The following is a 27,623-nucleotide window of genomic DNA, read 5'->3' on the forward strand; positions in this document are numbered from 1 at the left end:
CTGTTCTTCCGGCATTACAGACTCCTCAAGAGGCAGGTCTTCGCATATTATGTCCAAAATACAGTAACTTGAGCCTTCGTACAATGATCCTCTGGTTTGTTTTCCCGGCTCTTCACGGTATTCTCAGGACCCTTCCCCAACATCGGAGTTCAACAGCATCGATCCTTTTTCTCTCCTATTTCTTCAGAGTCCAACTTTCGCTCCTCGCAATATTTCTTGAGCGCTGGTTCTTTCCTAAGCTTGGGGTGAAAGTGGGCGCTGCTGGGCCCGAACGGGCCAAACCGAATGGGTACCCCGCTTCCCCTTCGCAGGGAGCGCTGCATCCTGCACGGGCACGGCTCAGCCGGCGGCTCAGCCCGCCCTTCCTCCCTGGGGGTCCCACGTGGGGGGCAAAAACACCTCCCCGGCGCCCCCTTTGACAAGAATCGGGGGAGGGCCTAGATGGGACCCCGCCCCTGCTGTCCGTCTCTCGGAGGCGGCCAATAGGGCGCGACGACACATCGGCCTATCCGGGAATGCTTGTGATTTCCATGGCAGCGCCTCTGCGGACGGAGCGGACTAGGGTCCTGGCGAGGCTTGGGGGAAGAGGGAAGCAGCGAGGCGGCGCGGAGGGAGCGGCGGCCGGTCGGACTGCGCAGCGATGGGGCCCGGGCGAAGCTCTCTGGTAGGTGAGGAGGCGAGCCCTGGGCGTCGCAGGCGGGTTTTGTGCCGGGCAGAAGAGCTCTACCCGGAGCTAAGCAGCGGCGGCAGCAGCAGCAGCAGCTGCTATTAGTTTCCCCCCTTTCCCTCTTTAATTGCCAGTGGAAACGGAGCGCGCTGCTTTCTTCCCCACTTCTGATTTCCTGTGCATCGGGGAAGGAGAAGCGCGGCCGGGGAGGGGGGAGGGGGGGCTCCGATTCCACGGTTCCTGCTTGTGCACAGAGAGGAGGCGCGCGCCGCACGTGCTGCGGCTCCTCAGAAGACCGTCTGCTTGCTGTCAGAGAGTGAGGGTCCCTTGCCCGGGCTCAGAAGCGTCCCCCTCCCCTGTTTTAAAAAAGTCATTTGCCAGCCAGGTGTCAGCCGAAGTCAAGAAGATGAGGGATGGCAAGGCAGAAAAACAAATCTCTTCGTTCGCTTGATGTTTTCCTTTCTATCGGCTGGCTTTGACTGTGAGGAGGAGAACAATAAAAACCTGGTATTAAGTCAGTTGGCGTGCATAACATTTCTCCGTTTTTTTAAAGCAGACCAAAACTTTTCTGATGAACGGGGAAAGATGTGCACTTTTAACATGTCCTTCCATCAGTTTCCCCCAGAAAATCTGTTCCTTGATAGATAGGAAGTTGTACTCTGCATGCGCTCTGAGGCACTGTAGGCTTACCTTTTTTAAAATAGGCTTTACCTAATATACTAGCTCCAGATTTTCTACTTCAGATTTATCTTCATAGCTAGTCGCAAGAGCTGGAAGATAGCTGAGCCAGAAAAACATGATCTGGTGTGTACTTAATTTTTTATTGGCTATTTTCTATCATATGGACTTACAAATCTGCAATAGGACAAACAAAGTATGTTTTAAAAATCAAACTCTGGCTAGAGGCCTAAACACCTTAGAATTTTATTCTTCCTTTTTTGATAATTTCATGGTTCCTCACAAGGCAGGCCCACTGAATTCAGTTCTATGGAAGTATAAAGTATTTTATGTATTTCCCATATTACTTAAAAAAAAACATGTGCCCTGTTGGAGTGGTGAGTCACTCCAGATTTTTGACAGAGACCAGCTGTGTTTGTAGTATATACTCAGTCAATTACAAATCCAACATACATTTTTAACAAAAGGGTGAATCCTGGTTCATGGAAACCTTGGTTTGTTTTTTATAGCTTAGCATGTTGCATGAACTCTGCCAGTTTGGCTAATTTATAGTTCTGTGTTTGTGTGAACCCAGAAATTGAGTTAATTTAAGAACTAGGTTAAGGGTGTTGTGGTTATGGAGTAAACCCATTTTCAGGGTTAAAAGTAACAAAGCTTAGCCTGGCCAGTTAAAGACTTAGTGGATGCTTTCACAGAACATATTAAGCATGGTTAGTTTTAATCTTGGTTAGTTTTGTGTCTCTGCGTGTGGCTTAGCTACTGTGTGAATTGAGCTTGTTTGGTTAGTTTATAATTCAGTGTAAGCTATATTTTGCAAATCTGGGAAATGGATTAATTCAGTAATTCATTTGATGGCCCAGATTCCATTTAATCTTTAATCAGCTGAAGGATGTTGTGCAAATACAACCAGTGTTCTGGATTCACACAGTACATTGAATTATAAATTTACCAGAAGTGATAACTGACCTGTTAGAAAAAGTAACCCAGGTTAATACTAACCAAGCTTAGCATGTTGTACAGATTCAGTCTCTAAGTCTTTAACCTGGTTAAACATGTTGTGTAAAATTAGCCACACTGTCTCTAGGCCTGTTTTTAAAACCCAATGGAAGGTGTTTTTTCCCCCCAAGAAATACATTTTACACATCCTCAGAGTCATGTAAGTCCCACATTCCAGAATTTGGGAGATAAAACTTTGACAATTTTACCAGAGAAATTTGATTCCAGAAATCTGCCTCTGTCATATGAATGCTTCTTAAGAATGGACTTCTTAATCTGCCCCCTTATTTTAGGGCTGCTAGTTCTGATTTACAAAGCATTTGTGGTGGAACACCTCAGAATCTCAAAGGTCATCTTGTCTTCACTAAAGGGATTTCAGAATAATTTGTTTCTGATCATGTGCAGAGTACCAGTCTTCCTATTTGGTATAAGGCTTTTGAAGCTTGTTGGCAAATACTGTAGATCCAACTTTTGTGGCAACTGTTGTTTGTAATGACCAGAAGTCTCCAATTTTAGGATGCCCTTTGATACGTACCCAGTGCAAGTTTAAGAAGGCACCATTCTTGTTCTGCAACATAATACCTGTAATATAACGCTAGTAGTAAAAAAAAAATACTGCAAGACTTTCTTTGCCTGGATGTTCAGCTTTTCTTGGCAATCTGGGCAAGGAGGTTGAAATGTGATGGGCAGACCTACATGTTCCCATACCCACCCTTTATTGTTTGGATGTTCTGAAACAATTTCCATGGTTCGTATCTTACATCACACCTTTCAAGCATTTCCTCTTGCCTCACCTATGTGTCTTCTGTGACTATCCATTGTCAGCGATAGCACCTTCTAACATCCTGCAGTGGTCCCAGAGTGGCCATAGGAATAATAAAATTTTAGATTTGGAAGGGACCTTAGAGATCATGTACCAACCCTCTGCTCAATGCTGTAATATACTACTAACTACTACAGCAAGAACTGTATTAGATAAGACCAGATTAAGCCTTTTAGTTCAGTGCCCTGTTTGTTCATTATGTTTATGACCCATCTTTTCTCCATAAGTTCAAGGCAGCATATAGCCTTTTCTTCTATAAGGAATATCTCTGTGAGTATGAGGTAGGCTAAACTGAGAGGTTAGATTAGCTCAAAATCACCCAGTGAACATTCATGGCGGGGGGTAGATCAGAACCTGGATCTCTCTTTAACTATTACAACATACTGGCTCTCACTGGCCTGTTCATATAGCATGCTCACTGAAGTAAATTAATGACCCAGTGACTACATTCAGGCAATATACTAAGCTTGATTAATTTTGACTTAGTTTTATTCTTTCATGACTTGGTAAATTATGTGGATCCAGCCTCTTGTGTGATTCTGTATATTGCACGAATCTAGAAAATGGGTTAGTTCATTAACTTGAGTTGTGTATGAGCCCAACCACTGAGCTTTCATAGTGATTGGCCAGATGCTTTTAAGAACCCTACAAGGAAAACTCAAAGGCACTTTGCAGCCTTTCCTACAGCTGTGGTGTAGAAATAGACTACTTCTGAACATGTTAAAATACTATAACTCATAGTTACAAGCACATTGCTTCTCCCCTTTTCTTTTTAATGTAAACATGCTACTATGAAGGATCAGAACTCTTGTCTTCCAAAGTGGCTGGTTGGATGTTTCTGAGAAACCAGATATAGAATCTTAGTATTCTTATCTGGTGTTTATAATGAATTTAATCTTAATTTAATTTTATAGCTAGAGATTTTGTCACCACATCTTGTGGCAGAAAGTTCCATTCGTTGGTTGTGTGAAGGATCTGTTCTCAGCCTCTTGTCACTTTCAGTGGCTGAGTGAGTTTTGATATTGTTGGAGAGAATAAAAAATGCACATTCTATAAGAACGTTGGTAATGGTATACCATATTCTGACTTATCTCATATGATCAGTGTGACCTCAGACCCAGTGTTTCTTCCTTGATCAAAGCTATCAAAGTTTAGCTGAGATGAAACAGTATACGTTTGCACTACAGAGGTCACTGGTATTTGATGCAATAAACTCCTCCCTCTTTTGGGGAGAGGGCGTGGTAGAAGGTTTTAATTGGCAGGGCTTAATATAAAAATTATTGCATGTATGTATGTGTATGTATGTATGTGTGTGTGTGTGTGTGTATGGATTTTAGATCTACAGACATGTTAATATGCTTATTTGAAAATGAAACTTAACTCTGTTTAAACTGCTGTTATCCAAGATAGAAAAAAAAGGAAACAAAAGCTGAAAAAAACATTGTCCATTACAAGAACATTTCTGAAATCTAAACTCCCCACGAATACTTTTTATACCACTTTATACCTTTTAATCCCCCAGATATATTAAATGCAATTCTCAGCCAAGAAAAAGTTGGCTGCCCAGCCTTAAAATTTATATTGAAACCGATTGACCACACAAAGTGGTTCGGTAATAGTAATCCAGATAGAAAACATTTTGGTCTAAACCAAAGAAGAGAGTTTTAGCTTACTCCCTCCCCTTCCCACCTCCAGTTCCCCCCAAATTGGAAGATCCTTTCCAGTAAAGCCAAGGTGGGAATTGCAGATGGAAACTGCTTTTTAGCTTTCAAAATCAGTTTCTTGGCTCTGATTTTTACTTTCTGGTGGTCTCAGTGTTTGGGTTTGGATATCTGAATTTCCACACTCTGAATTTAGTGGTGTAACAGAGTTGATCATGGGATGTTGGAAGGAAAAATCCAGATCAGGTAAATAAACCTGGGTCTGTTACGGAATCTGAAAAAGTTTTGCTGCAGAAACGAGTTTGATAAAATAGTAATTACTGATGAGCACTACCCTAGATTAGTTGCTTAAAGCTGAGTAAAATTTTGAGGGTTTTTTTTCCCCCAAGTGTAGTCAGAAATTTAGGGATAAAGGTATCCAGATTTTGCTGAATTTTGCCATTGTATATACTGTGCAAATTTTTATCAATAGTTTGCTTTTGGTATATTATGCAAAATTCTACTCTGGATAGCAATAGGGTCAAGCATTTAAATACATTAACCCCTTTAACTGACCTCTGAGAATCTATTCTGGTGCACCTGTGGCTTCTAAGGTTTTGGTTAGGCGTGCCCACTTTTAGGCTTCTCTTTTTAGTCATAAGGATAGGAGCACACACTTTTAATAAAGAAAACAAAAGGATTTGTGCTCTTGCCCAATGGTTTCTTGTATTAGAACATACTCCATTCTTCCATACTGCTCTACAGTAGAATTATGGAATGCCAAATACTTTAAGGTAAATGTACAAAATGGTTGATGTCCTTATGCCCTGCTTTGAGCCATCCTCTAATAATCCTACTGGTTGCTATGAAAACAAAGAAGGATGTTGGTCTAGACCAGTGTTTCTTAACCCTTTTTTGCCTGTGGCTTGCTTCCAATCTTGCTTTTCTCCTGTGACCCCCTATCCAGGTCCCATTACTGGTGAAAAATATTACCACTTGTGCACTTGGCTTATAAATAGAATACATGTTTTAATTGATAATAAAGACAGTATTTGCAGTAAAATACACTTTGCTTTTCTGTTGCCCCCTTGGCACATGCTGTGGCCCTCCATTACATGTTTTTCACCTGTGGCCCCCTTGAAATATCCTAGAGCCTCTGGTTGAGGCCCACTGATCTAGGCAGAATTTGAGATGGGTCTGGCTGGCATGAAAATGTAAATTAAAGACATTCGTGTAGGACAGATCTATTCATTGCTAATTTTACAATGGCTAGATGGAACTTCCATATCCAGCAGGCGTTTTCCTTAAAATAAAAAACGCTGAGGACAGACTGCAAGGGAAGTATGCCTTGCTGGTGGGTTTCTTGAAGGTATCTTATGGTCCGCTGTGAGAAACAGACTGCTGGAAGAATGAATCTTTTGTCTAATCCTGCAGGGTTCTGAAAAGGAACTTAAGTTTGTTCTCTGTGTGAATGTATCTATCAGTGGCTTGAGGTTGAAAACCCTAAAGGTACCAGATATAGGCAAGATTATGTTATCTTCATTTTTTTTTTTAGGGGCTCCCCAGAAATCACTGGCTGGCAACGACGAGAACACAAAAATATAGACTGACCTAGACCAGGGTGGGATCATCTCTGGCTTCATTTTTCCCCTGACCCCCATTTGTGGCTCTTGAACCATGCCCATTCCCAGCCTTGCCACCATGCCCCCGACACCTCAAAAACATGACAAGTTGGGATGAACGGTTTTAGCCTGTCCCACTGTGGAGAGGCCACTGGATCACTAGAAAGTCTCCAGGGGCTGCTAAGGTTGGTCTGTAAGGTGACCTGTGCCCTCAGGCTGAGAAAGGCCGCCCCTCTAGGATCTTTCCCACCTACTCTTAATTGAACCTCTGCCCTTCTGCCCCTGAGCTACAGCTATCCCTCTGAAAATGGATAGTGGAGATAAATAGACCCCTGTTCCCATTCAGCAGGGGTGAGTATTAGGCTCATTCCCTTCCATGGATCAAATGCATGGAGAAACCTCTATGTTCCGAGGCAGTATAGTGGGATACCAAGTGCTGGGGACAGAGAATAAAGCAAGGCTGTTATCTTAATGCTGCTCTCTGGGGTTCCTGGAGTACTTCCACTGGCTGCTGTTAGAAGCATGATATTTGCTTGGGGATTCCCTAGTCCGACTGGACAAAGCAGCAGCGCTGATGTTCCCTTTCAAATCATGCCGAAATTCATTGCTGAAAGAGTTAAAATAGCTGAAGCTTGCTGATCCGAGGCAACCGTTCCCGAAGGTGGCTCAGGAGTGCTTTGCGCTGCCTCTGCTTTGTTAGGCTGGCAAGTTCAAGCCTGCCTTCTCTTCTCCATCTGCTCTTTCTGTGCAAATGAGTCTTCAAGGTTAATGCCAAACCGCTGTGGGGCAGTTTTGTTCCTCTGGGGCTTGAATGGGTCCTGTGACCAGGACGGCTTATACCCTGTGATAGTACAGGAAGTCCCCAGCATCCTGTGCTGGAGAGGTTTAAATTGATTGATTTTCTGTTTTTCTTTTGATAACAAGCGTGCTTCTGGTCCTTATGTTTGGGGGAGGTGTGTGGGATAAGGTACAACCAGTGCCTACTGACATCTCACAAGGGGCTGACAGCTCAAAAACAATTTACCCTGGACTCCCCCTCCCAATAAGGAGAAGCAATAAATAATCTGACCTGCTGGTTTAAAAGTCCCATGCTTTTCCCAGGCTGTATTTCTTCAACATCTGGTATTTGATACAGATTGTGCCTGAATTGGTGTTTCTTGACTCTCGCAGCTAATCAGGACATAAAACGGGTTGTGAAGGCTGTCCTGTTTCCAGCAGTAGCCTGCCATTTGCTTCTGTCAGCTGGTGTGCAGAATGTGGACAATAGCCTCTGGTCCTTAGCCTGCGGCTTCTGAACGGGGATGCATTTTTTTTAGCCCTAGTTGCTAATAGACATTTAATCAGCAGGTTTCAGGTGCAAAGAACCTTTTTTAGATGAGATTAAGAAAGGTCCAGCAGCACCCTACACCCTGCAGCGTCCTCCCAGATTCTTCTAAGAAATCCACAAGCAGCTATAAAAACCACAGCATTCCACTGTTGATCTTCTGACAGTTGTTGGCCAGGTACCCTGCCCCTGAGCATGGATGTTCTATTCGCAGCTGAGGATAAATGTCATTATCTTACAGCCATCTGTAAGATAGTGATCCAGTACTCCTACCTTCCCCAGGTGAACGTTCTGTAAATGATTGGTCCTTCTTCCATTTATGTGTGGCATCATGTTTGATTTATTTTGTTTCTGATGATTGACCCATCTCTGATAATTGTCTGTTGTCTCGTAGACATTGTCGGTTCACTTTCCATTAAATGTAATTTCAGAGTGAGGAACGAAAACATGTTAGGTGATCCAAGAAATGAGACAATTCAGCTCAGTTTCGTGCCTTTAGTGATTTAGCCCTTCATCTTCCAAGAGTGCTGATGTGTGCTTCATCTTGGAAGGTTCTGACGTTGGAGTTTCTAGTTCTCCTTTTTTCAACTGCAGGGTGGGATTGAGGGTAGGGAGAGCCTGATGTCCCTCTGACAGCATTTCCTCCTCTCTCCACTCCCCCGCTTTTGCAAATGTTAAGAGGACATTTATTTTGACAGCCCGAGGTAAAGACTTCTTTGAGTCAAGCTACAGGCCTGGTGACTTCCTAGATGTGTCCAGCTCTTTTTTTTTTTAATCTGCGCTCAGTCGTTACCGACTCTGCAGTGACTGCTTTGGACAAGTCCTTTGCAGTTTTCAAGGCAAGGTGTTTCGGAAGTGGTTTGCCAGAGCCTCCTTCCTAGAGCAGAGCCCAGCTGGCAAGCGCAGGAGGCGGGTTTTTCATTGCTTTGCGCCCTTTTTGGGCGCGTGTGGTTTTTCACGCTTACCGGCAACTGCTCCCGACTCCTTTTTGCAAGCCGCCACCAGCATTTTTCCTCCCACCGGCGTGAGAGTACCCATTTATCTATTCACGTGAGTTTCGAACTGTTGGGTTGACAGGAACTGGGGAGGAAACAGGAGCTCACCCTGTTAACGCGAAGGCTGGACTCGAACCGCTGAAGCATCGACCATTTCTGGCCGGCAACTTTCAGCGTCATAGAGCTGGTCTAAAGGAAAGCCTTTAGGGATTGATAGCATCCTGAGTCCCTTCCTTGCAGTTGGTGATAGGTTGATTGATTATGTGCCATCGTCATTTTTGACTTCTAGTACCCCCATAGATAGATTTTCTCCATGATGATCTGTATCTAACTTGTTCTTTCAGGTCTCCCAATGGTGCACTCATCACCACCGTAACTGAGTCCATCCACCTTGCTGCTGGTCATCCTCTTCTTCTTTTTCCTTCCATCTTTCCCAGCATTAGAGCCTTTTCCAGAGAGCTGGGTCTTTGCATACTGTGTCTGAAGTAGGATAATTTGAGCCTGGTTATTTGTGCCTCAAGTGAGAACTCTGGGTTCATTTGTTCAATGATCCATTGGTTTGTTTTCTTGGCTGTCCATGGTATTCTCAGCAGTCTTCTCCAACACCAAAGTTCAAAGGTGATAGGTAGTACTATTTTTTCTCAGTATGTTGTCAAATAGGAAGGGTTTATCTTATTACTGATTGTTTGGTTTTTGTTTTTATTTCTTCCTTTGCAGTATTTGGGAGCTGTTTAGAGCCTTGTTTGGGGTTGAGTGACATATAAATTGCAGTAATAAATAAAAGAAATATAATAGATACATACATACATCTTCTGGTTTGGGGGCCAAGCAAACAGAACCACATCCTTTCTTGGAATGCTCCTAGCCCAGCTCTCGCTGCACTTCTGTTTTGGCCTCCCTGATGGTGGAGTTGTTGAGCCTCCTATGGAGGTAGCTCGAAATTCTGTTACCGGCTTTTTCCTTCGGAGACTGGAGCCCTGACTCTGCTCTTCAGAGGGAAAATTTGACTGAATTTATGGCTTCTTGGACACCATCCCAGAACATTGGATTATAACCTAAATGTAACTGGAGAAGGTTGCTTCGTAATAGGAAGATCAAAACGCTAGATTTTTTGTTTGTTTCTGGGAGCAGTGTTCCTTGATACTGCTGTTAGAACCAATTATTAATCTTGTGTTGCTGCTCAGAGACTTGTAAACTGCATTAAAGGCAAAATGGATCCTCTAGGCCAGGGTTCCTCAACCTCAGCAACTTTAAGATGGGTGGACTTCAATTCCCAGAATTCCCCTGCCAGAATAACTGGCTGGGGAATTCTGGGAGTTGAAGTCCAATATCTTAAAGTTGCTGAGGTTGAGGAACCCTGCTCTAGGCCTCATTTCCAGTTATGTGTAAGGAAAGAGATCAAATGGGATTTGGGGAGACATTTCAGTCTAGTAAGGTGATAACACCCAAGTAATAAACATATATACCTTTCTGCAGTAAACAACACTAAACAGAGAACAGAAAAGGAGTAAGACGTAGCAGGCCAAAGAAATTAAAGGCTATACCTACACCATTCACTACAGTCTTCCAGTGTTTCTACCCTTACAAACCCTCCTCGTTTCCACCATATCATCTACCACTCCATACATTGCCTTTTGTTCTTTAAACTTCTTGCCTCCCTCTTTTTGCCAATTTCTCCATTCCACCCAACCTCAACTTTCCTGGTCTTTCCCTTCCTCCTTTTCATATATTTGTTTTGCAGTTCAATCCTAATTCATTTTCTCTATGTGATGAACCACTTCAGCATACTTTCTCATACTCTTTTTTTCGTTGCACATTCATTCATCACTCATTCATTTCTGATTCTGTCCTTGTTTTACACAACATACTTCTTGACTAGTCCATTTCCATTACATTCAATTTACTTTTTTGGTTTGTCCTGATGAATTCAACCCTCACTTCCATATAAGAAAGTGTGCAAAAACTCTTACACAACATCATTTTTGTTTCTTTTGACAAATGTTTCTCACAACAAACCACACACTGCCCAGCATTTTTGCATATCTTAACTTTTTCCCGTTTAGGAAACATTTTGGGAAGATGCACAAATTCATCCACTTGCTGTAGTTTTTTACCATTTACTTGCAATCATTCCCTCCATTTCCTGTGGCAAATGCAGCGATTTTGACCTGATACAATAATGTTCAGATCCGTTCTCCTCGCTGCATCATGCTAATTAGCATTAGCTGTAAATAATTCAGTTTCATCCAACAAAACAATATCATCTACATACAAAGGGACATGTACATCTACAACTCCAATCAACACATCTCATTGCCACAATGATTTCTTATACATTTATCCATAAATACATTAAACCATAAAGGGGACATCACACATTCTTATCTTTCTCCCTTCTCAGTGTTGAATCATTTGCTAAGCATTCCATTCATTCTCATGCATGCTGAACTCCCAGTGTATAAGTGATCTGATTGCATTCAGCAGCTAACCTTTAACATTCCATAATTCAAGCATATTCAGTTTATCATACAGTTTCATTAAATAAAAAAAATGTAGATATACTTTTTTTTACTCACATTCATACATTTCTTAATGCTAAAGAGGTCTGTACCCATTCTGCTTGGCATAAAGCTGCACTGTATTTCCCCAATGTTGCACACTGTCAGTCTTGTACCCTTTTGTCAGAAATCTGCCCAACACCTTCTCACACTTAACAGATGAATCTAAATGTAGTTTTTGCATTCACCCTTGTTACTGTTCCCTTTGATAGAGAAACAGTAACAGCTGCCTTCCAATTGCAAGCCACAGATGAAGTCTTCATGCACACATTAAGTTGCACAACCACTCTATTAGCAAACCACATCCATATTCTAACATTTTTCCTGTTACATCATTTATATCTGCAACCTTAGCAGTTTTGAACATTTCAGATGATATCATTTTATCTGTTTTTTTTCTTGTACACTGACATTTACAACATTTGTTTCAGTGCCATTCTTTGACATAGTACATCATACCACGTTGGTCTTGAAAATACTCCTTGCAGTATTATCGCATTTCGAATTTGTCCCAAATCGTTTCATTGCTTTTATTTTTAATTCTGTTATCTCTCCTTGAAATTTCTTGTTTAGCCCTTCTTGCCCCCTTCTAACACAAATTTTATTTTCATCCAAATCATTCTGCATTTTCTCTGTTACTTCCATAAATTTGGTTGCTATTGTTTTTCAAGCAACTTGATCAGCAACTTCCCCATGCTGGCTGGGGAATTCTGGGAGTTAAAGTCTACACATCTTAAAATTGCCAAGGTTGAAAAACATTGTATTAGATGGACATATAGATATTTACCTACACTCCCTATTGTGGCTTTGATCAGTAAAAACTTTCACAAACTGTAATGCTTCTGAGTGAAGCAGAAAAGGTATAGAGTAGATTATCAGCCTTATTTGCACAATGCGATGTACAGCATTCCCTGCTAATAGTAAAAATAGTACTGGTCAGTTTTGGCCAGTGTGCTACAAGTGCAACTACATCTCAATTTTACTCCAAGCATACTCCTCTGCAAGCTAATCTAGAGAATATCTTGCAAACCAGCATATGTTTCCTGTATCCCATCAACTCAGAGTTACATTAGTGTCCTGATACACAGGTTATGTGGATATACTAAGCTATCTCCATATATTCAGCTGTGGAGAACTTTAGGGTGGTATTGAACAACAGGCTAATTGTGTCAGAGTTAAGCTTGATTATGTTTTTTGTGGCTCATTCTATTGTGCGAACCCATCTCATTTGTTTAATTTGTGGTTCTAACTACATTACTGCATACATTGAATTGGACCAATGTATTCTCTGCTCTCACAGCTCTTGATATCTGAATATAGAAACTTGTGGCTTTCTTGTGTTAGTCCTTAGCCAGCATGGCCTAATTGTGGATGATGAGGATTGTGGCTGTGTGAACTTTGTTGGGGTATAGGTTTCTAGACCTCATTTTAAAGCACATGCTGTGCCCTTGAGCTGTGACCATCTCTAATTGTCCAGGAGTTCCTGACATTTATTTATTTAGTTCTTGTCTTTATATTCTGACTTCTCCAACAATCTCAAAATAGTATGTAAATGCCTCTACATCCCCCTGCCTTCCATTTTATCCTCACAGCAGCCCCATGAAGTAGGTAAATCTGAGAGTGAGTTGGGTCCATTTCATGGCTGCGGTGGGGAACTTCAGTCTGGGTCTTCCCAATTACAATCCTGTGCTGTAACTACTGGATCCCACTAGCTCTTGATCAATGATGGTTGGGTGTGTGTCATTTTAATAGCTGGAATGCTGTTTGGGAGGAGAGAAGCTGATTAACTTTAATCACAGTACCTCTGATTTATTTGTTTCCTTTGTTTTATTTATTGTTCCTCTGCCCCAACAAGTCTTGATCTCTTGGGACCACATTCTCCATGGCATGAAACACTTGGGCTGGCCGGCCACCTTTAACCGCATGAGGTGGGTTTTCCACAAAAGATGGTAGGGAAACTCAAGCAGAACCTCTTGCTCGCCTGTCTGGTGATTAGTTCGGTGACTGTCTTCTACTTGGGGCAACATGCTATGGAATGCCACCACCAAATAGAGGAGCGAAGCCAACTGACCCGCCTAGAGCCAGCCAAAGCAACCACAAGAACCAGCCAGAGCATGAAGGAAAATGCCACGCTGGCTTACAACAAAGACATGCCTTTAATATTTATTGGGGGAGTACCCCGGAGTGGCACCACCTTGATGCGGGCAATGCTGGATGCTCACCCAGACATCCGCTGTGGAGAAGAGACACGGGTGATCCCTCGGATTTTGGCTGTGAAACAGATGTGGGCTCGGTCAAGCAAAGAGAAGATGCGGCTCAATGAGGCGGGTGTCACAGACGAGGTGTTGGACTCTGCCATGCAGGCCTTCCTCTTGGAGATTATCGTGAAGCATGGGGAACCAGCTCCTTACCTTTGCAACAAGGACCCCTTTGCCCTCAAGTCTTTAACTTACCTTGCCAGGATTTTCCCCAATGCCAAGTTTATTTTGATGGTCAGAGATGGCCGGGCCTCCGTTCATTCCATGATCTCCAGGAAGGTCACCATCGCTGGCTTTGATCTGAATAGCTACAGGGATTGCCTGACCAAGTGGAATCGTGCCATTGAGACCATGTATAACCAGTGCCTGGAGGCTGGTGTCGACCGTTGCATGATGATGTATTATGAACAGCTAGTCTTGCACCCCGAGCAGTGGCTCAGGACGCTCCTCAAATTTCTCCACATCCCGTGGAATCCTGCAGTTTTACACCATGAAGAAATGATTGGGAAAGCCGGGGGAGTGTCCCTATCAAAGTGAGTCTGCTTCTTCCTGGGCGGGTTTTCTAGAAACTACTGAGTTAGATATATTTTGTCTAGCTGTTTGTTTTCTCTAAAATACTCAAAAAGGGCTAGGATATTTTGCTATGGCCAGGGGTTGCACATAACAATAACAAAAATGCATGCTGCGAACTTCAGAAAAACAGAAACATTCCTCCTCCCCAGTCATTTCTTTTCAGAAATTATGTTCCTTACCATACACTTCTGAAATTAGGAAACATTCTCATGTAAAGATGCCAGGAATTACCCTTCACTGCAGAAAGACTCAAGGATAGGGGTGTGGGATGGAACATTTTCTGTTGCTACATTTTCCATTGCAAAAAATTGCCTGTTTCTAAAATGGCATTATTTTATATAATTACATGCAGATGAGGTAAAAGGTACCCATTAGCTCAACCTTCTTCACAAGGTTGTTGTATGTGTGTTTGTGTGGGAGGGGAGGAATGGAAGAAGGAATGCCTTGAGCTCTTGAAGGAAAGGAATAGTAGTAGTAGTTGTTTTGGCATTGACTCCCTTGAGCCTATCCCATCAGAAAGTTTTCTACTCCTGTCCTAGTGGAAGCTGAATGGAAGAATGAAACAAGGCCAATAATTCATACAGAGATGCAGCAGGCGGTTTCCTCTAAGCTCATAAGACAGACTTTTCATCATTTCAGTACATCCATTCCTCATGGCCAACAATTACCTCCCTGTAGCATGCAGGTTGGGGGCGATCAATGGTTTCATCACTATAAACCAGTGTTGGCTGGCTGGGGAATTCTGGGAGTTGAAGTCCATACATTTTAAAGTTGCTGAGATTGGGAAACACTGAGATAAACAATATTTATTGTTAGTAAGAATGTTGCCTTGTGGTAAACCTGCAGGATCAGTTTTCACCAGTGGGATCAAGACTGAAGGACGAGCAAACCTCCTTTTGCTTTGTAATTTTCATCTGCAATCCCAAAACAGAACATGAAATGCTGGTGTTCTGCAGAAAGAGAGGGAGAGCACGTTGATTTGTTTGCAGTTATTTGTCTTAAGCTGTGCAAATATGCAGCAGACTAGAGCAAAGGCAAACAGGAGGGACATCCTGATACTTAAGTACCAAAATAGTAGGTCTCAAACATTTCTCCTCTTCAAAATGCTGTTTTAAAAGGAGATAGGAGAGTTTTTAAAAAAATTTACATTGACCTTTCTACTTACAGAAAGCAATAGTAGCTATGTCAATCACAAGGAAAACAGAATCCCTCCTGTTAGACAAACTGAAATTTTACAAAGTCACTGCAAGTTTGAAACTTGAAAACTTGCAGGGCTTTTGTAAAACTTGAATTAGTCTAGCATTCTGGTTTGTTTGTTTCTTATCTACTGAGTACTCAGCAGCTTGCAGTAAAAACAAAAGAAAACATAAAACAATTAAAAATCATTACCCCCCCCCCCCCCCGGACCAACAGGAGAATCTTGATTGCTTTCTTAGAGATGGAAAGAGTTGGTCCCATTGTGGAAAATTGATCCTGGTGGTTTACTGGTGGTTTAGATGCTAACAGTAAATACTGTTTATGGCATTGAAGCCACTGATCAGTCCCAACTTACATGCCACAGTGTGGTATTGGATGACAAGAAAATAACTGCTGGCCATAAAGAATGCATATATTGAAATGGCAATAAAAATACATGTTGCATCTCTGTATGAGTCACTGGCCTTCCTTCTTTAAAGCAGCTTCCATTACGGCAAGAGTCGACAGATTTTTTTGTGACCAAATCCTGCATAATATTTGAGGGGAAGCTGAGAGAAAGTGAGATGGGACCATATCCCAAATGTATGTTGGACTGAGTTTTTAGGAGTTTGGGACATGTTTTTATGGATTTTTAGATTTTAATTATTTTAAGATTTACACTAAAGGTTTCATATGTTTTGCATAATGGCAGGAAATTGGGCCATCAGGTGCAAGCAGTCATGGTTTCAGGGAGTCCTAAGGGCTGCAGAAGGAGTCTACAGGGGCAGCCTGCATCTCTAGGGCCACAGTTTTCTCATTCATGCATCTCTGCATTGAGTGCTATTGGATCATTCAATCAGTCATTATGCAGGAAAATTACCTATTGTGGCTCTGTGTAATTGGTTACTTTGTATTGATCAAGTTCTTCTGGGTGGGGGTAATTCTGCAGTACCTCTGCCATCAGCTCTGATTGGATAATTCAATTATTCATGGTCTGGAAAGATTTCAGAATTGCCAGGTCTTGGAAGATCTCCCTGTTGTGTGTCTCTGCATGAGTGACTGTTCTAAGCCATTCTTCTTTTAGCTAGAATTCTCATTGTAGGTATACATGCCTCTACGTGTGTGTCTGCAACAAATAATCCTCCTCTTTCTCCTTCCCTTTTCCCTAAAATTAGGTCCCCTGGACATAAAAAAGAGTTTCCCCCACTTTTTAAATAAAAAGAGAAAGTTTGATTAGCTCCCAATTAATCTGCAGTTTGGACCATTAAAAAGAATGCTTAGCAAATCAGCTTGATGGAAATTGTTTGCACCCTGGGCTGTGCCGTGGGTGTGTGGTGCATGCATGGGGTAAGGAGAAATGTTTCATAAACTTAGCAGTCCAATTTATTTGTCCTCTCATTCCACTGGACTTAATCCCTCCCCCCACACCCTTATGAAGCAATATTTACTCAGAGTAGTACTCAGAGGCTGTACAAATCTTACAGCAGTTTTTAACCTCCACGTTGGATCCCTGTTATCCAGCTTCTGTTATGGTTTGGGTGCCAAGGCCAGTCCTATAGTAATATTCATTCCATACCCCCCCCCAAAAAAACCCCTGGGTTGACGCTGATGTGAGAAGAGGCTGCCCTAACTGGCAGTAACTCAAGACAGCACGAGATGTGCTGTGGCTGAAAAGCATCGCCAGCGTGGCTCTTGGCTGACAGGCTGGCTGCATGGAGCTTTGCCATAACTAGCACTGTAGCTCAGCATTTGCCCTCTTCTTAATGAAAAACAGCTGGAGCTGGTGGGGAGAATGTCATTTTTTAAGGGAGCAGCCGAACTGGGTTTTTTCCTTTATTATTGTCAGCAGAGCCGCAGACAGGAGCAATTCATGGAGGAATTTACAGTGTGGGTTTTTTTGTGGGGTAGGAGGGAATGTTATTTGCTGTCCTGTGTTTCAAGCTGAGAGAGTGAGGGCTTCTTGGAGAAAGAGGAAGAAGCTTAATATGGAGTCATGCTTTTGACCTGTCTGGCTCAAAAACCTTGACAGGGATTGGCAGCAGACTTTCTGGATTTCAGATAGGGTTTGCTCCAGCCCTACCTGAAGATGCTGGGTGGCCCTTTTCCTCCCTACTGGTAACTGAGAATATGAATTTCAGCTATTTTAGGGACAGGTATGAATCTGAAGCTGGAAAAGTGCTTTGCTGTACCTGTTGGAGCTTCCTTCAAGATGCTGTGTCTTTTCCTGGGTTTGTATGTTTTTTTTTAAAGGAGCGGCTGAATCTGAAGCACTTTTCCTGCTTTGGATCCAGATACCACACACCTCTGCTTCTATCGTTCGTGTGCCAGATCCTATCAGGAATTCTCAAGCCAAAGGCCTCTTCCCATAATTGCTTTGGGAGCTGGTATTCAGAAATAAGACTGCCTCTAAACATGGAGGTTTAGTTAGTTCATCATGGCTGCTGGCCACAATGACATCTCTCTCCTCTCATTGTGAATATGCCTGATTGTCCATTAAGATCATCGAGGTGGTCCATTAAAATCGTTTGGTGGTGAGTTCCAAATTGTAGTGAAACACTGAGAAGAAGACTTTTCTTCCATCTGTCCAAAACATATGACAATCCATTTTGTTAGATAGTCCTGAATTCTTGGTATATTCATGCAGATTCAGTCAGGCAATTAGTGATGGTTCTATCTGTCCTTTCTCAATTACAAGCCCAGACTGTGTTTACATAACTTGTCTTACCAGGACAGTTAAAGACCTAGCAGATACATTGCACAACATGCTACATTTGATTAGTATTAACTGAAGTTAATACTAACCAAAGTTTAGTTAAGTTATTGGACCCTGGTTCAAGTCCATCCTCTGCCATGGAAACTCATTGAGTGACACTGGTTGCTTTCTTTCATCCCAACTCACCTCACAGAGTTGATGGTCTGGGGATAAAGTGGACCCCCCCCCCGCCCATTAGTTGCCTTGAACTCCTAGACAAAAGCCATGATATAATCTAACAAATAAAACAAAGTAAATAATTTAATTTAAAATGTTGTTAAAATCATATTGGCTCATCAAATTAACTGGATTATTCTTTAATGACTTCACCATTTTTTTCCTCCTGTTGTTTCAAGAATTACAATTAGTAGCGACTTTGGGATGACCTGGGAATCATGTTCTAGACTCTGGAGGGGCTGTAGGACATGCTGAGGCCTCACGCTACCCTCTCCTGCTAAGAGGAGATGTGGGCATTTAGAGGGAAAGTGACAGAGGTGAAATAGAGATATAAAATTTCTGGATATGTTGAAGCTGTGGAAGAAAAACAAATTTTCTCATTTTTTTCTGGAGGTAAAATGGAAATATATGCAGTAATTCTGTTCATATTATCCTTTACAAATCTACTTTAGGAACATAAACTGGATTAAGTATATCTTGGTTTACTATCATTTTTGTATATTTATTAAATGTAAAATTTTAATTCTGATCAGACAATAATTTACATTCGTTAAGTTTAATTTTTTAAACCGTTTTGTTACAGTTTGAGCTAATGGACTCTAAGAAATCTGGGAACTCTTAATTTTTTCAGTTTGATTTAGTGGCATAAATAAGACTGTGAAAAGAAAACAAGAACAACATGACATTTAAATAGGATTATGTATTCTCTTAACTCTTTCATGTGTTTACATTTTTACAAAAAGAGCTGAAGAAAACAGGAAAAAACAGAAAGATCCCTTGCATAAAAATATTGCCTTTAGGCATTGCCTATTTTCTGAGCTATTATTACTTTACTACCAGTTTCTGTGTTTTCTGAAACTTTATTTTCACCCTCTTGAAAGACTTCCGGTTCTTAAGACAAGAGGTTTGCTCAGATTGAGGCAAGCTTTGTACTCTTTTACCTCATAGTCATTTGTGTACCAAAAGTGTAGCATTCTGGTACTATGGGTAAATTACAAGTGATTAGATTTGGGGCAAAATAAAGAGTAGTTATTAAGCATCATTTTAGTGTATGAATATTTTAAAAGAAAAGATTTCATTGGTTTTTTAAAAAATTATTTTATTCTTTGGAAAAAACAAATAGTAATAGGGTGGAAAATGGGGGAAAACCCCAAACATTTTTTCTCCATATTATTCCATTTTTGTCCTACAAGCCTTCATTTTTCTAGGTGGGGGAAAATGTATGTGTCACACTCTGACCTGGAAGCCCTTTTCTTAACTAAGGGCTTTTCTCCACTTGCACCTAACCATGGCACAAACATATTCTGGCAACATCTTTCTTCTGTGTGACCCAATGACTTTGCTTTCCTCTCATCTCCAGTCCATGACTGCGATGGCTTTATGTCATCCATAGGGTTTCTCCCCTTATTCTGACCCTATCCAAAGGCCCCTCAAGCTGTGCGCAATTTGTAAGGCTTTGCTCTACTGGGGACTGGCAGTGACTGGAAACAAAAGCAATAGAAATAGGATAAGAAGTAGCAATGGGGATAGCACAGATTGTATACATGCTGGTTCAGATTTCTCCAACTCAAAGATGGATCAACATATCAACTGTGCAGTGGGGAAAGTTAACAGAAAGCAGGTATAGCTTGCATTCCATTGTTTTGTGAGCATAAGTTTCATGCAACTGTATCAATTAATATATGCATGTGTATATTTTGGGGCAGAGTTGAAAGATCTACGGACCAAGTTATTAAGCCAGTAAACGTGGAGGCCTTGTCGAAATGGGTTGGAAAAGTCCCCATTGATGTCCTTCAGGATATGCCAGTGATCGCACCAATGTTGGGGAAGCTTGGCTACGACCCCTATGCCAACCCACCCAATTATGGGAAGCCGGATCAGAAAGTCCTTGAAAACACAAGAAGGGTAAAGTGGGCTGGGGATACATTGCCAAACTGTATTTATTTATAAGTGTCTGTCTGTCTGTCTCTCCTTTTCACTGAAAAATTAGGCTGGTGCTATAATACACTTCATGGTGCTTTATAGAACATGGTGGGCAAAAAAAAAAAGGACACTTTTTGGGAATATACAATCTTCGGGTTGGGGATTGAAGTCAAGAAGAGAGCAATGTGCAAGTCACTACTGTGTCCTTCAAAGAAGCATTGGATTTGATAAAGGTCTTGTTAGCATCCTCTCATCCAAATGGGTCTGGCATAGCACATTTTTCTGCTACTTGAGGCCTTGAAAGTATGTTGGGATATTAACTCCCTTTAGTCTTGCTGCCTAACAATTCTTGGAGTTGAGGTCCAATTCATCCAGAGGTTGGAAATGTCCTGTATCTCCTCCTCTTTGGTCATGCAACTAAATGAGCCATGATAAATGCAAAATTTCAAACAGTACCAGAACTAACAGCGATATATAATGGTAAATACATTGTAAACATAGCATCCAAACTACAACATAAATTGGCTTATCCAACTGTTTGGCATTAAGTTGGAAAGAGAATTAATGAAATGTGGGAGTAAAAGCATCCAGTCTGCATGGTTTTGATAAAAACTTCCTTGATGAGTTGAGCTCAGCTCCTAGTGATTTCATGTATATATCCATCTACAGTAGTTCTTTTGGCAACAACACAGAAGTGGTCTGCTTTAGCCTTCTAGGAAGTGTTTTTGACTATCCAACTTAGTTTTTGAGATCACCCAGAGGCCATGATGTGCTGCCACCACTCTATAGAAATTGGTTGACTGCTGTACTCATGGCAGCTTTCCTCCCGGCTCTTCCTTGAATCTCTACGCCTATCCACCCCCAGTTTCTTATCCAAGGAGTCAAAGATTGCCAGTCCTGCAACATTTCCAGTTTTGATGTTACTTTATCTTTCCTTACCAAGTGCTCTTTGTAGTAATTTCCTCCCCATAAAAGCCTCTGCTGAACGTCAGGAGACCAATAGAAAAAGTGTGGGGTGTGGGGTGAATTGGGTCATTTGTGTTAGCTGTTCCCTCCTCTCCCTGTAGCCCTTCTCTACCAGCTTAATACTCAGTGTAACATGTCAAGGGTAGACAATCGAATGTCTATCAGATATTTTGGACCACAGCCAGGTATTTTAGGTCACAATGTTATTTTAGTAAATGTTGGGGTTTTAATTTATTGTTAGCCATCCAAAGTCGTGAAAGATGGGCAGCCATATAAATAGTATAAACAAATAAACTCCAGCAGGTCTTTCCATAGGCTGTGCTGACTAGTGTTGATGGGAAATGAAATATGGCTCCCTGAAATACATTGTATACCCTGTTGAATGTAATGGTGCCTGGAAAAGTATTAATATTTGGAACATTTGTTTCTTTCCTCCCAGGTTTTTAAAGGTGAATTTCAACTTCCTGACTTCCTAAAAGGAATGCCACAGGTAAGGGTTCTTGGAGCCCTCAACTCATAAGGGATCTAGGGAAATATTGACAACACCAATAACCTTCTGATTCAAAGGGCCATGCAGGTGGAGACAATTAGAACTGTAAGTTGAATTCTTCTGGTGAACATGACGTTGAATAGTAAGAAACAGTGATCATAGTTTTCAAACCCAAGTTTGCTTTTTAAAATGTACAAAAAACTTTTTATAAGCAAATTTCTCTAGTGTATACATTCTTGGGTCACCATTTATTCCAGCTTTCCCCAAGCTGGTGCCCACCAGATACATTGGACCAGTTTAGTGTGTTAAGATATATGATCATAGACCAAAAATGTTGGACTTCAATTGCCAATAATTCCCAGATGGCATGGCTAAAAGGGAGTTGAAGCCCTTTGTGTGACCAAAGGAAATTTTTTATTAAATTACTCTTCATTAGCAACTTTGGGAGAGGACGTGAGGACCACCTGTGGCTCTGAAAACTCAGATTATGCACCCACATTTTGAGCAATAACACTTGCTCCATTTGGGGGGAAATAGCCTCTGAAACAATAAATGAGAGAACAATTTTATCTCCAGTGAACATTGGCTTTCTTCTCATTGCAGCTAAGGAAGACAGTAGAAAGGAAGTCCCTTGTCAAGCTAAAGTGAAGAAGGAGTTGATAAAGTAGAGTAGTATATGGTATCTGTCTGCTATTTTTAGAGCACAGCCCCTTTCTTGGCTGCAGGCACCAGAATTTCTGCTGATAAGCTGCTGTTGTGTGTGAGCCTGTATCTGTTCTTTCTCATGGGCAAAAGAGATTTTTGCCTTAGCTCTTCACATTCTTTTGGGTCAGTTTATGCTCTTGCTTGGCTGGCCGCACTTGACTAATTTGCAGCCATAAAGGATCTATTCCTGCTTGGGTTTGTGTGCTGCTCCCCCTCTCCAATGATGCTTGCTTCTGAATTTTTATGTGTGCGCATCTCACACCCCAAAAATGTTCTAAAAATCTTGCATTTTAAGTTGCCAAGCAGGTAAAGGGATTTTTTGGTCTAGGTGTGCTCATAGTATTTTCGTTATTCATTATTTTTTTTATTTTTTTTTTTATTTATCGAATTTGTCCCTGCCCATCTTGTTGAATGACTCTGGGCGGTTTACAAAACAATTAAAATTACAAAATTACAATGATAAATAAAAAATAAAAAGATCCAAAATAATTGGCAATCACTCAGGGAGCGTCATTGGGGCGCTAGCCACCCCCAGGATTGGGTAAAGTTGTTATCCCCCCAAGCAAGCTGGCAGAGCCAGGTCTTCAATTTTTTCCGGAAGGCCAGTAGGGTAGGGGCCTGGTGCACCTCTGGGGGGAGAATGTTCCAAAGGGCGGAAGCAACAGCAGAGAAGGCTCTCCTCCTGGCCCCTGCCAGTTGACATTCTCTCGCTGATGGGACCCACAACATGCCCTCTCTGCCTGACCGGGTGGGACGGGTTGATGTGACAGGGGTAAGACGGTCCCTCAGGTAACCTGGACCTATGCCATGTAGGGCTTTTAAGGTGATAACCAACACTTTGAATTGGACCCAGAAGCAGACTGGGACACAATGCAGCTCGTGTAGTAAAGGTGTTATATGTGCTGTTCTTGGGGCACTCAAAATTATCTGCGCGGCTGCATTTTGGACCAGCTGTAGCTTCTGGATAGTCTTCAAAGGTAGCTCCATGTAGGGGCTCCATGTAGAGCACATTGCAAGAGTCTAGCTGAGAGATGACCAGGGCATGAGTGACTGACCAGAGAGCCTCCGTTTTTTTTAACTTTATAAATAAAATAAAATTTTATTTTATTTTATGTTTATGTTTATATATGTGTGTGTGTGTGTGTGTTTATGTTTGATTGCAAAGGTTATAGGAGTACAAAAATATTTTTAGGAAAACGGTGCATGGAAAAAAATCCATATGGAGCAAAAATAAAAGAAAAATCCAGACACTGAACGATCCAATGAAAACTGAATATGTTCAGTCTGTGTAGAATGCTGATTGTGGGAAAAACTAAAAGAGTGTAGAGGGGTGGAATGGTATATTTAGAAAGGGCACTGCTGCTTGACTGGCACTCTGAACAGAAGTCCTTCACCACAACTTTTGGCCACAAGCCCTACTTGTTCTATTAGCTGATGAATCAGAATGCAAAGAGCCTCTATGTTAAAAAAGGGTGAGAACCGCCAAGAAGAGTCCATCATCTTCAGGTTTGTGGGGCTCCTGGAAACATATGTCTGATCGCTGTTGAAAATAGAATGCTAGACTAGATGGATTTTTTTCCCTCTAATTCTCATTTTTAGATTTTAATCCACCACAAATTAAACATTCAGATGTAAAAAGCATTGTAACACAAGGCAGTGTAGTATCGTGTACTGATATTTACATATGATACACTATGGGGCCTTTGTATTTTATTGCCATCAGCTAGGTCCTTATTGTTAGACTTATCTCAGCCCAGGTTGGCACTTTTGGCAGACTTGTTTTTGCCTTGTATTTCATTTCATTTCATTTCATTTCATTTGCCTTAGCGAAGACTACTCTAAACAGTATACAAAAGCAACGTGTGCAGCCAGTGCAATAACAACAATAACATACAATAAAGTACAGTGACAGAAATGCATACATAACTATAGTAAAAATTATAATTAATATGTTCCTGGCAGTGGGAGCCCTAAAGTGCTCAAGTTCCAAAGACCATCCAGAACAGCCTAGTTTGGATAAATTCCAGAAGGCCAGGAAGTTACCTTTGCCTTGTGTGGGCAGAGGTGGGCTGGGGTGTTGCAGAAATATTCTTGTATGCCTGAAGTCTGATTCTAGACAAAGCTAAGATAGATAATTTCCATCTGTTTAAAGGCAGATACAATAGAAATAGAAAGCTACCTCACGCTAAAGCAGAGCAAGGGCCATTTCCTAGATAGAAATGTAATTTCCATTTAGGTATCAGGATAAATAGACATGGATAGAGTTATGCTCCATGAATTTGTCTTGCCCTTTTTAAAAAAATCATCTGCACTAGTACACATCACCCTGATGTGGCAAGAAAATCTGTTTGCATTGTATAAAGAAGTCTATTCTTTTATGTATCCTGAGTTTATTTCCACGAGGTGACCTCATGGTGTTCCAGTATTAGAAGTTAATACAAATGTTTTGAATTCAAGTATAATTTCAAATGTATAGAATATATTTAGAATATTTAGAATTAAATATATATATAGAATTCAAATATAGTTGAATTCAAGTATAGTTTTGAAAAATAACACTCCCCCCCCCTCTTTTTATAGACTGATGCAGTGAACTAGAAGACTGGATGTGACTTAATGTACGTAATTGTTAATAAAATGGACTTTTTGGTCTTTCATCCTCTTTGCTTGCATTTAGAAACAGTTTCACAGCGTATATGGTGATGGGCAGAGTGTCTTACTGTCCCTCTTTGAGCACAATCTATTTAGAAGCGGTCTGCCACAAGCCCTCTTAAAATGAGTGCACAAATAAAAGTGAATTCAAGCATAATGTTGCTGGTGAGGATGAGACCCTTGAATGCTGATATATTTGGAAGCTGAATATGGTGGTCTTTCTTGGAAGGAAACCCTTTGCAGTGGAATTTTCTGACTCTGGGAATGAAAATGGAAATTTCCAAAATATTGCAGAGTAAGAAAGATGGATACTTTTGTGGTATCAAATAAATGGTTAATATCCTTCTTTTTAAACCAAGAGTCAGTCAGAAAAAAGACCAAACATATTGATGAATGAGGACCAGAGTACACAAAACCAATTTTCAAGATTTTGTAACCTAGTCCTTTGCTCACTGCAATAAACCTGCCTACTCTGAATCTGTGAGAATCACTCTTTCTAAATTGTGAGCTGTTGTTAGGGGGTTGACATCCTTTGAAGTAGACCTATAGCTCACTGATAACACATATGCTGGTCGTGTTACCTTTTTTGATTCCAGCAGCTATAAGGTAGCTGGGCTAAGGAATATCCCTCTCTTATTTGGGTTCTTAGTTGCCACTAGTTGGAGGATCAATACTAGGCAAGAAAGATAAATAAAGTGACTTGGTTAAAATAACTAGTTTGTGTTGCTATTAATGGCAGATAGATCTGATTTGTGGGGAAGAATCATGCCCTTTGGGGCAAGCTTGGTTGAAAGCTGTGCAACAGCACAACAGCATTTCTCTTTTCCCAGAAACAAAATCCAACTAACTGTGGAAACTGTGAGATGATTGAAGGTCTTGGTTCTTCTTTTTTGGTGGTGTAAAAATGTCTCCTCCACTCAGTAGGAAATATGGAGCTATCCTCAGTGACTGATTCTGCTCTGCATCATCCCCTAGACTAGCCATGTAAATTGGGCAAATCACTGGATCAGTCCAGGAAGTGCTACAAAGGTGAAATGGCCTCTGAAAAGAGCCTCACTACTATGGGCATATGGCTCTGAAAAGAGAGAAAAAGCCAACAATGACAGCCACTTCATATACTTTTAGAAATGAGCAAAAACTTTAATCTGCTCCAGAAGAGAGCAGTAATATTTAATAAAAATTGGGGCATCAATCTGTTAGTGGAAATATGCCCTGAGAGGAGGACAGTAAAACAGATTAGATTAACTACTAATTTGCACATTCTTAGTCTTGGCATACTGGGAAGTTTTGTTTAGATTCTTTACCTTGGACAGTCTTGTGTTTGATTCAGAATATGGCTGTTCCACCTGACTGTGTACTAAGATTGGGAAACAAATGTGCATGTACTATGGATTGCTCAATCCTGAGGAGATGTGCTGAAACCTTATGTTTTCTATTTTGATTAGGAATGTTGGAGTCATTTTAAAGAAAGCGCCATGGCAAAATCTACAAAGACCTGGTTTCTCAGACTGTTTCCCCATTTCATAATGTCATGTAAACCTCTCTTTCTTCTTACACCACTGACTCCAGAGCAGCCCTACTGAAATGCTGGAAATGTTTATAGGGAATGGCTCTGGGATCAAGATATTAAAGGGGGAGGAATCCAGGTGGGAATTTCTCCTGTATAAGACATTTTGGACTTGATGAGAGTTGTGCAATTGTGGTATACTTCCTATTAGTCTCTGTGACACTAAAACACAGAAGATATGGGCAGATTCAGTCCCATGCACTAGAAATTGCATTGATTCCCATTTACGCAACTGTTTTAAAACCTCAAAAGAAACAGATTGATATAGAAATCTTCCTTCCTTGAATGGTATCTTCAGTACTAATTTAAGATGTCAGATATGTTAACTTTTGAGAAGCTTTCCATAAGACTACTAATTTAACACACTAATCCTCATGTGTGAATTGCAGGGTGTGTCCATATTGATGCATGTTGGTTTCTCTGTGTGCATACCTCCCAAGGCGATGATTGACAGTCACTGCTTCATAAGGATGAAAAAAATGAGGAATGTCCTGTTTATCCCTCACTTCCCTTTACAAAATACAGGAAATGAACCATTGCACAGAATGTCTATGTTAATTCTTAAATACACTTTACCTTGCCCTTTGAGCTATTTTTTTCCCCACATAGTTCATATCCATCATTATATCCACATACAGTGGGTAGCTTCTCTGTATTGCTTTTCCTTGATTGGGCAATCATTTTTTAATTTGTGGAAAATGGTGTCCGTGCCTGTTTGCCACCCCACCCTTTTTCCATTTTAACTGACTTATGAAATGATGTTTTAATTATTTAAAAACTGTTTTTGAGATGTGGAGAAAGAAATCGAAGGTTTACAATCCAACAGCCTTTTGTATTTTATTTTTCAAAATAAAAGCTTTAAATGTGGCAATTTTTTGAGTCTGAATTTCTGAGTTGAGGTGATTTAGAGGTTGGAGAAAGGGGAGAAAAAGCAATTTGGGATGATGTAAAATATATTTTTTTAAAAATGTTACCCTGCTGATCAGGTAGGCTTTTGAGGCAGCTCATGAAAAGAATGTTTAAAATATGGCTACTTAACATTAAAATTGTAACAGCATCAAAGTATTAATAATTGAATTTA

At 41.0% G+C, this 27,623-nt stretch overlaps 1 protein-coding gene across 5 annotated transcripts; it reads left to right on the top strand.

The window, feature by feature from the left end:
• The first annotated feature begins 507 nt into the window (after positions 1-507).
• TPST1 (tyrosylprotein sulfotransferase 1) lies at positions 508-27,409 on the top strand. 5 transcript variants are annotated; one of them, XM_088152532.1, is made up of 8 exons: positions 531-664; positions 1,049-1,174; positions 13,159-14,094; positions 19,946-20,144; positions 21,568-21,618; positions 22,222-22,297; positions 24,904-24,941; positions 26,421-27,409. In XM_088152532.1, the coding sequence occupies exons 3-6, from the start codon at positions 13,250-13,252 to the stop codon at positions 22,264-22,266; spliced, it is 1,140 nt and encodes a 379-aa protein (XP_088008658.1). In that variant the 5' UTR covers positions 531-664; positions 1,049-1,174; positions 13,159-13,249; the 3' UTR covers positions 22,267-22,297; positions 24,904-24,941; positions 26,421-27,409. The 5 variants fall into 5 exon arrangements, with proteins under 5 accessions (XP_088008656.1, XP_088008657.1, XP_088008659.1 ...); XM_088152530.1 differs by lacking the exon at positions 1,049-1,174 and having other exon boundaries at positions 508-664; XM_088152531.1 differs by lacking the exon at positions 1,049-1,174 and having other exon boundaries at positions 508-664; positions 22,222-22,282.
• The last annotated feature ends 214 nt before the right edge of the window (positions 27,410-27,623 follow it).

The sequence above is a fragment of the Python bivittatus genome, unplaced genomic scaffold, assembly GCF_059951505.1.
Source record: "Python bivittatus isolate LINGU-HERP-01145 unplaced genomic scaffold, Pbiv_v1 ctg000690_np1212, whole genome shotgun sequence".
In the NCBI taxonomy this organism is placed as follows: domain Eukaryota; kingdom Metazoa; phylum Chordata; class Lepidosauria; order Squamata; family Pythonidae; genus Python; species Python bivittatus.

Coding starts and splice junctions, on each gene's coding strand:
- TPST1 (XM_088152530.1), top strand. CDS start 13,250: ATGGTAGGGAAACTCAAGCAGAACCTCTTGCTCGCCTGTCTGGTGATT. Junction 14,095..19,945: donor GGGGGAGTGTCCCTATCAAA/GTGAGTCTGCTT, acceptor ATTTTGGGGCAG/AGTTGAAAGATCTACGGACC. Junction 20,145..21,567: donor TCCTTGAAAACACAAGAAGG/GTAAAGTGGGCT, acceptor CTTTCCTCCCAG/GTTTTTAAAGGTGAATTTCA.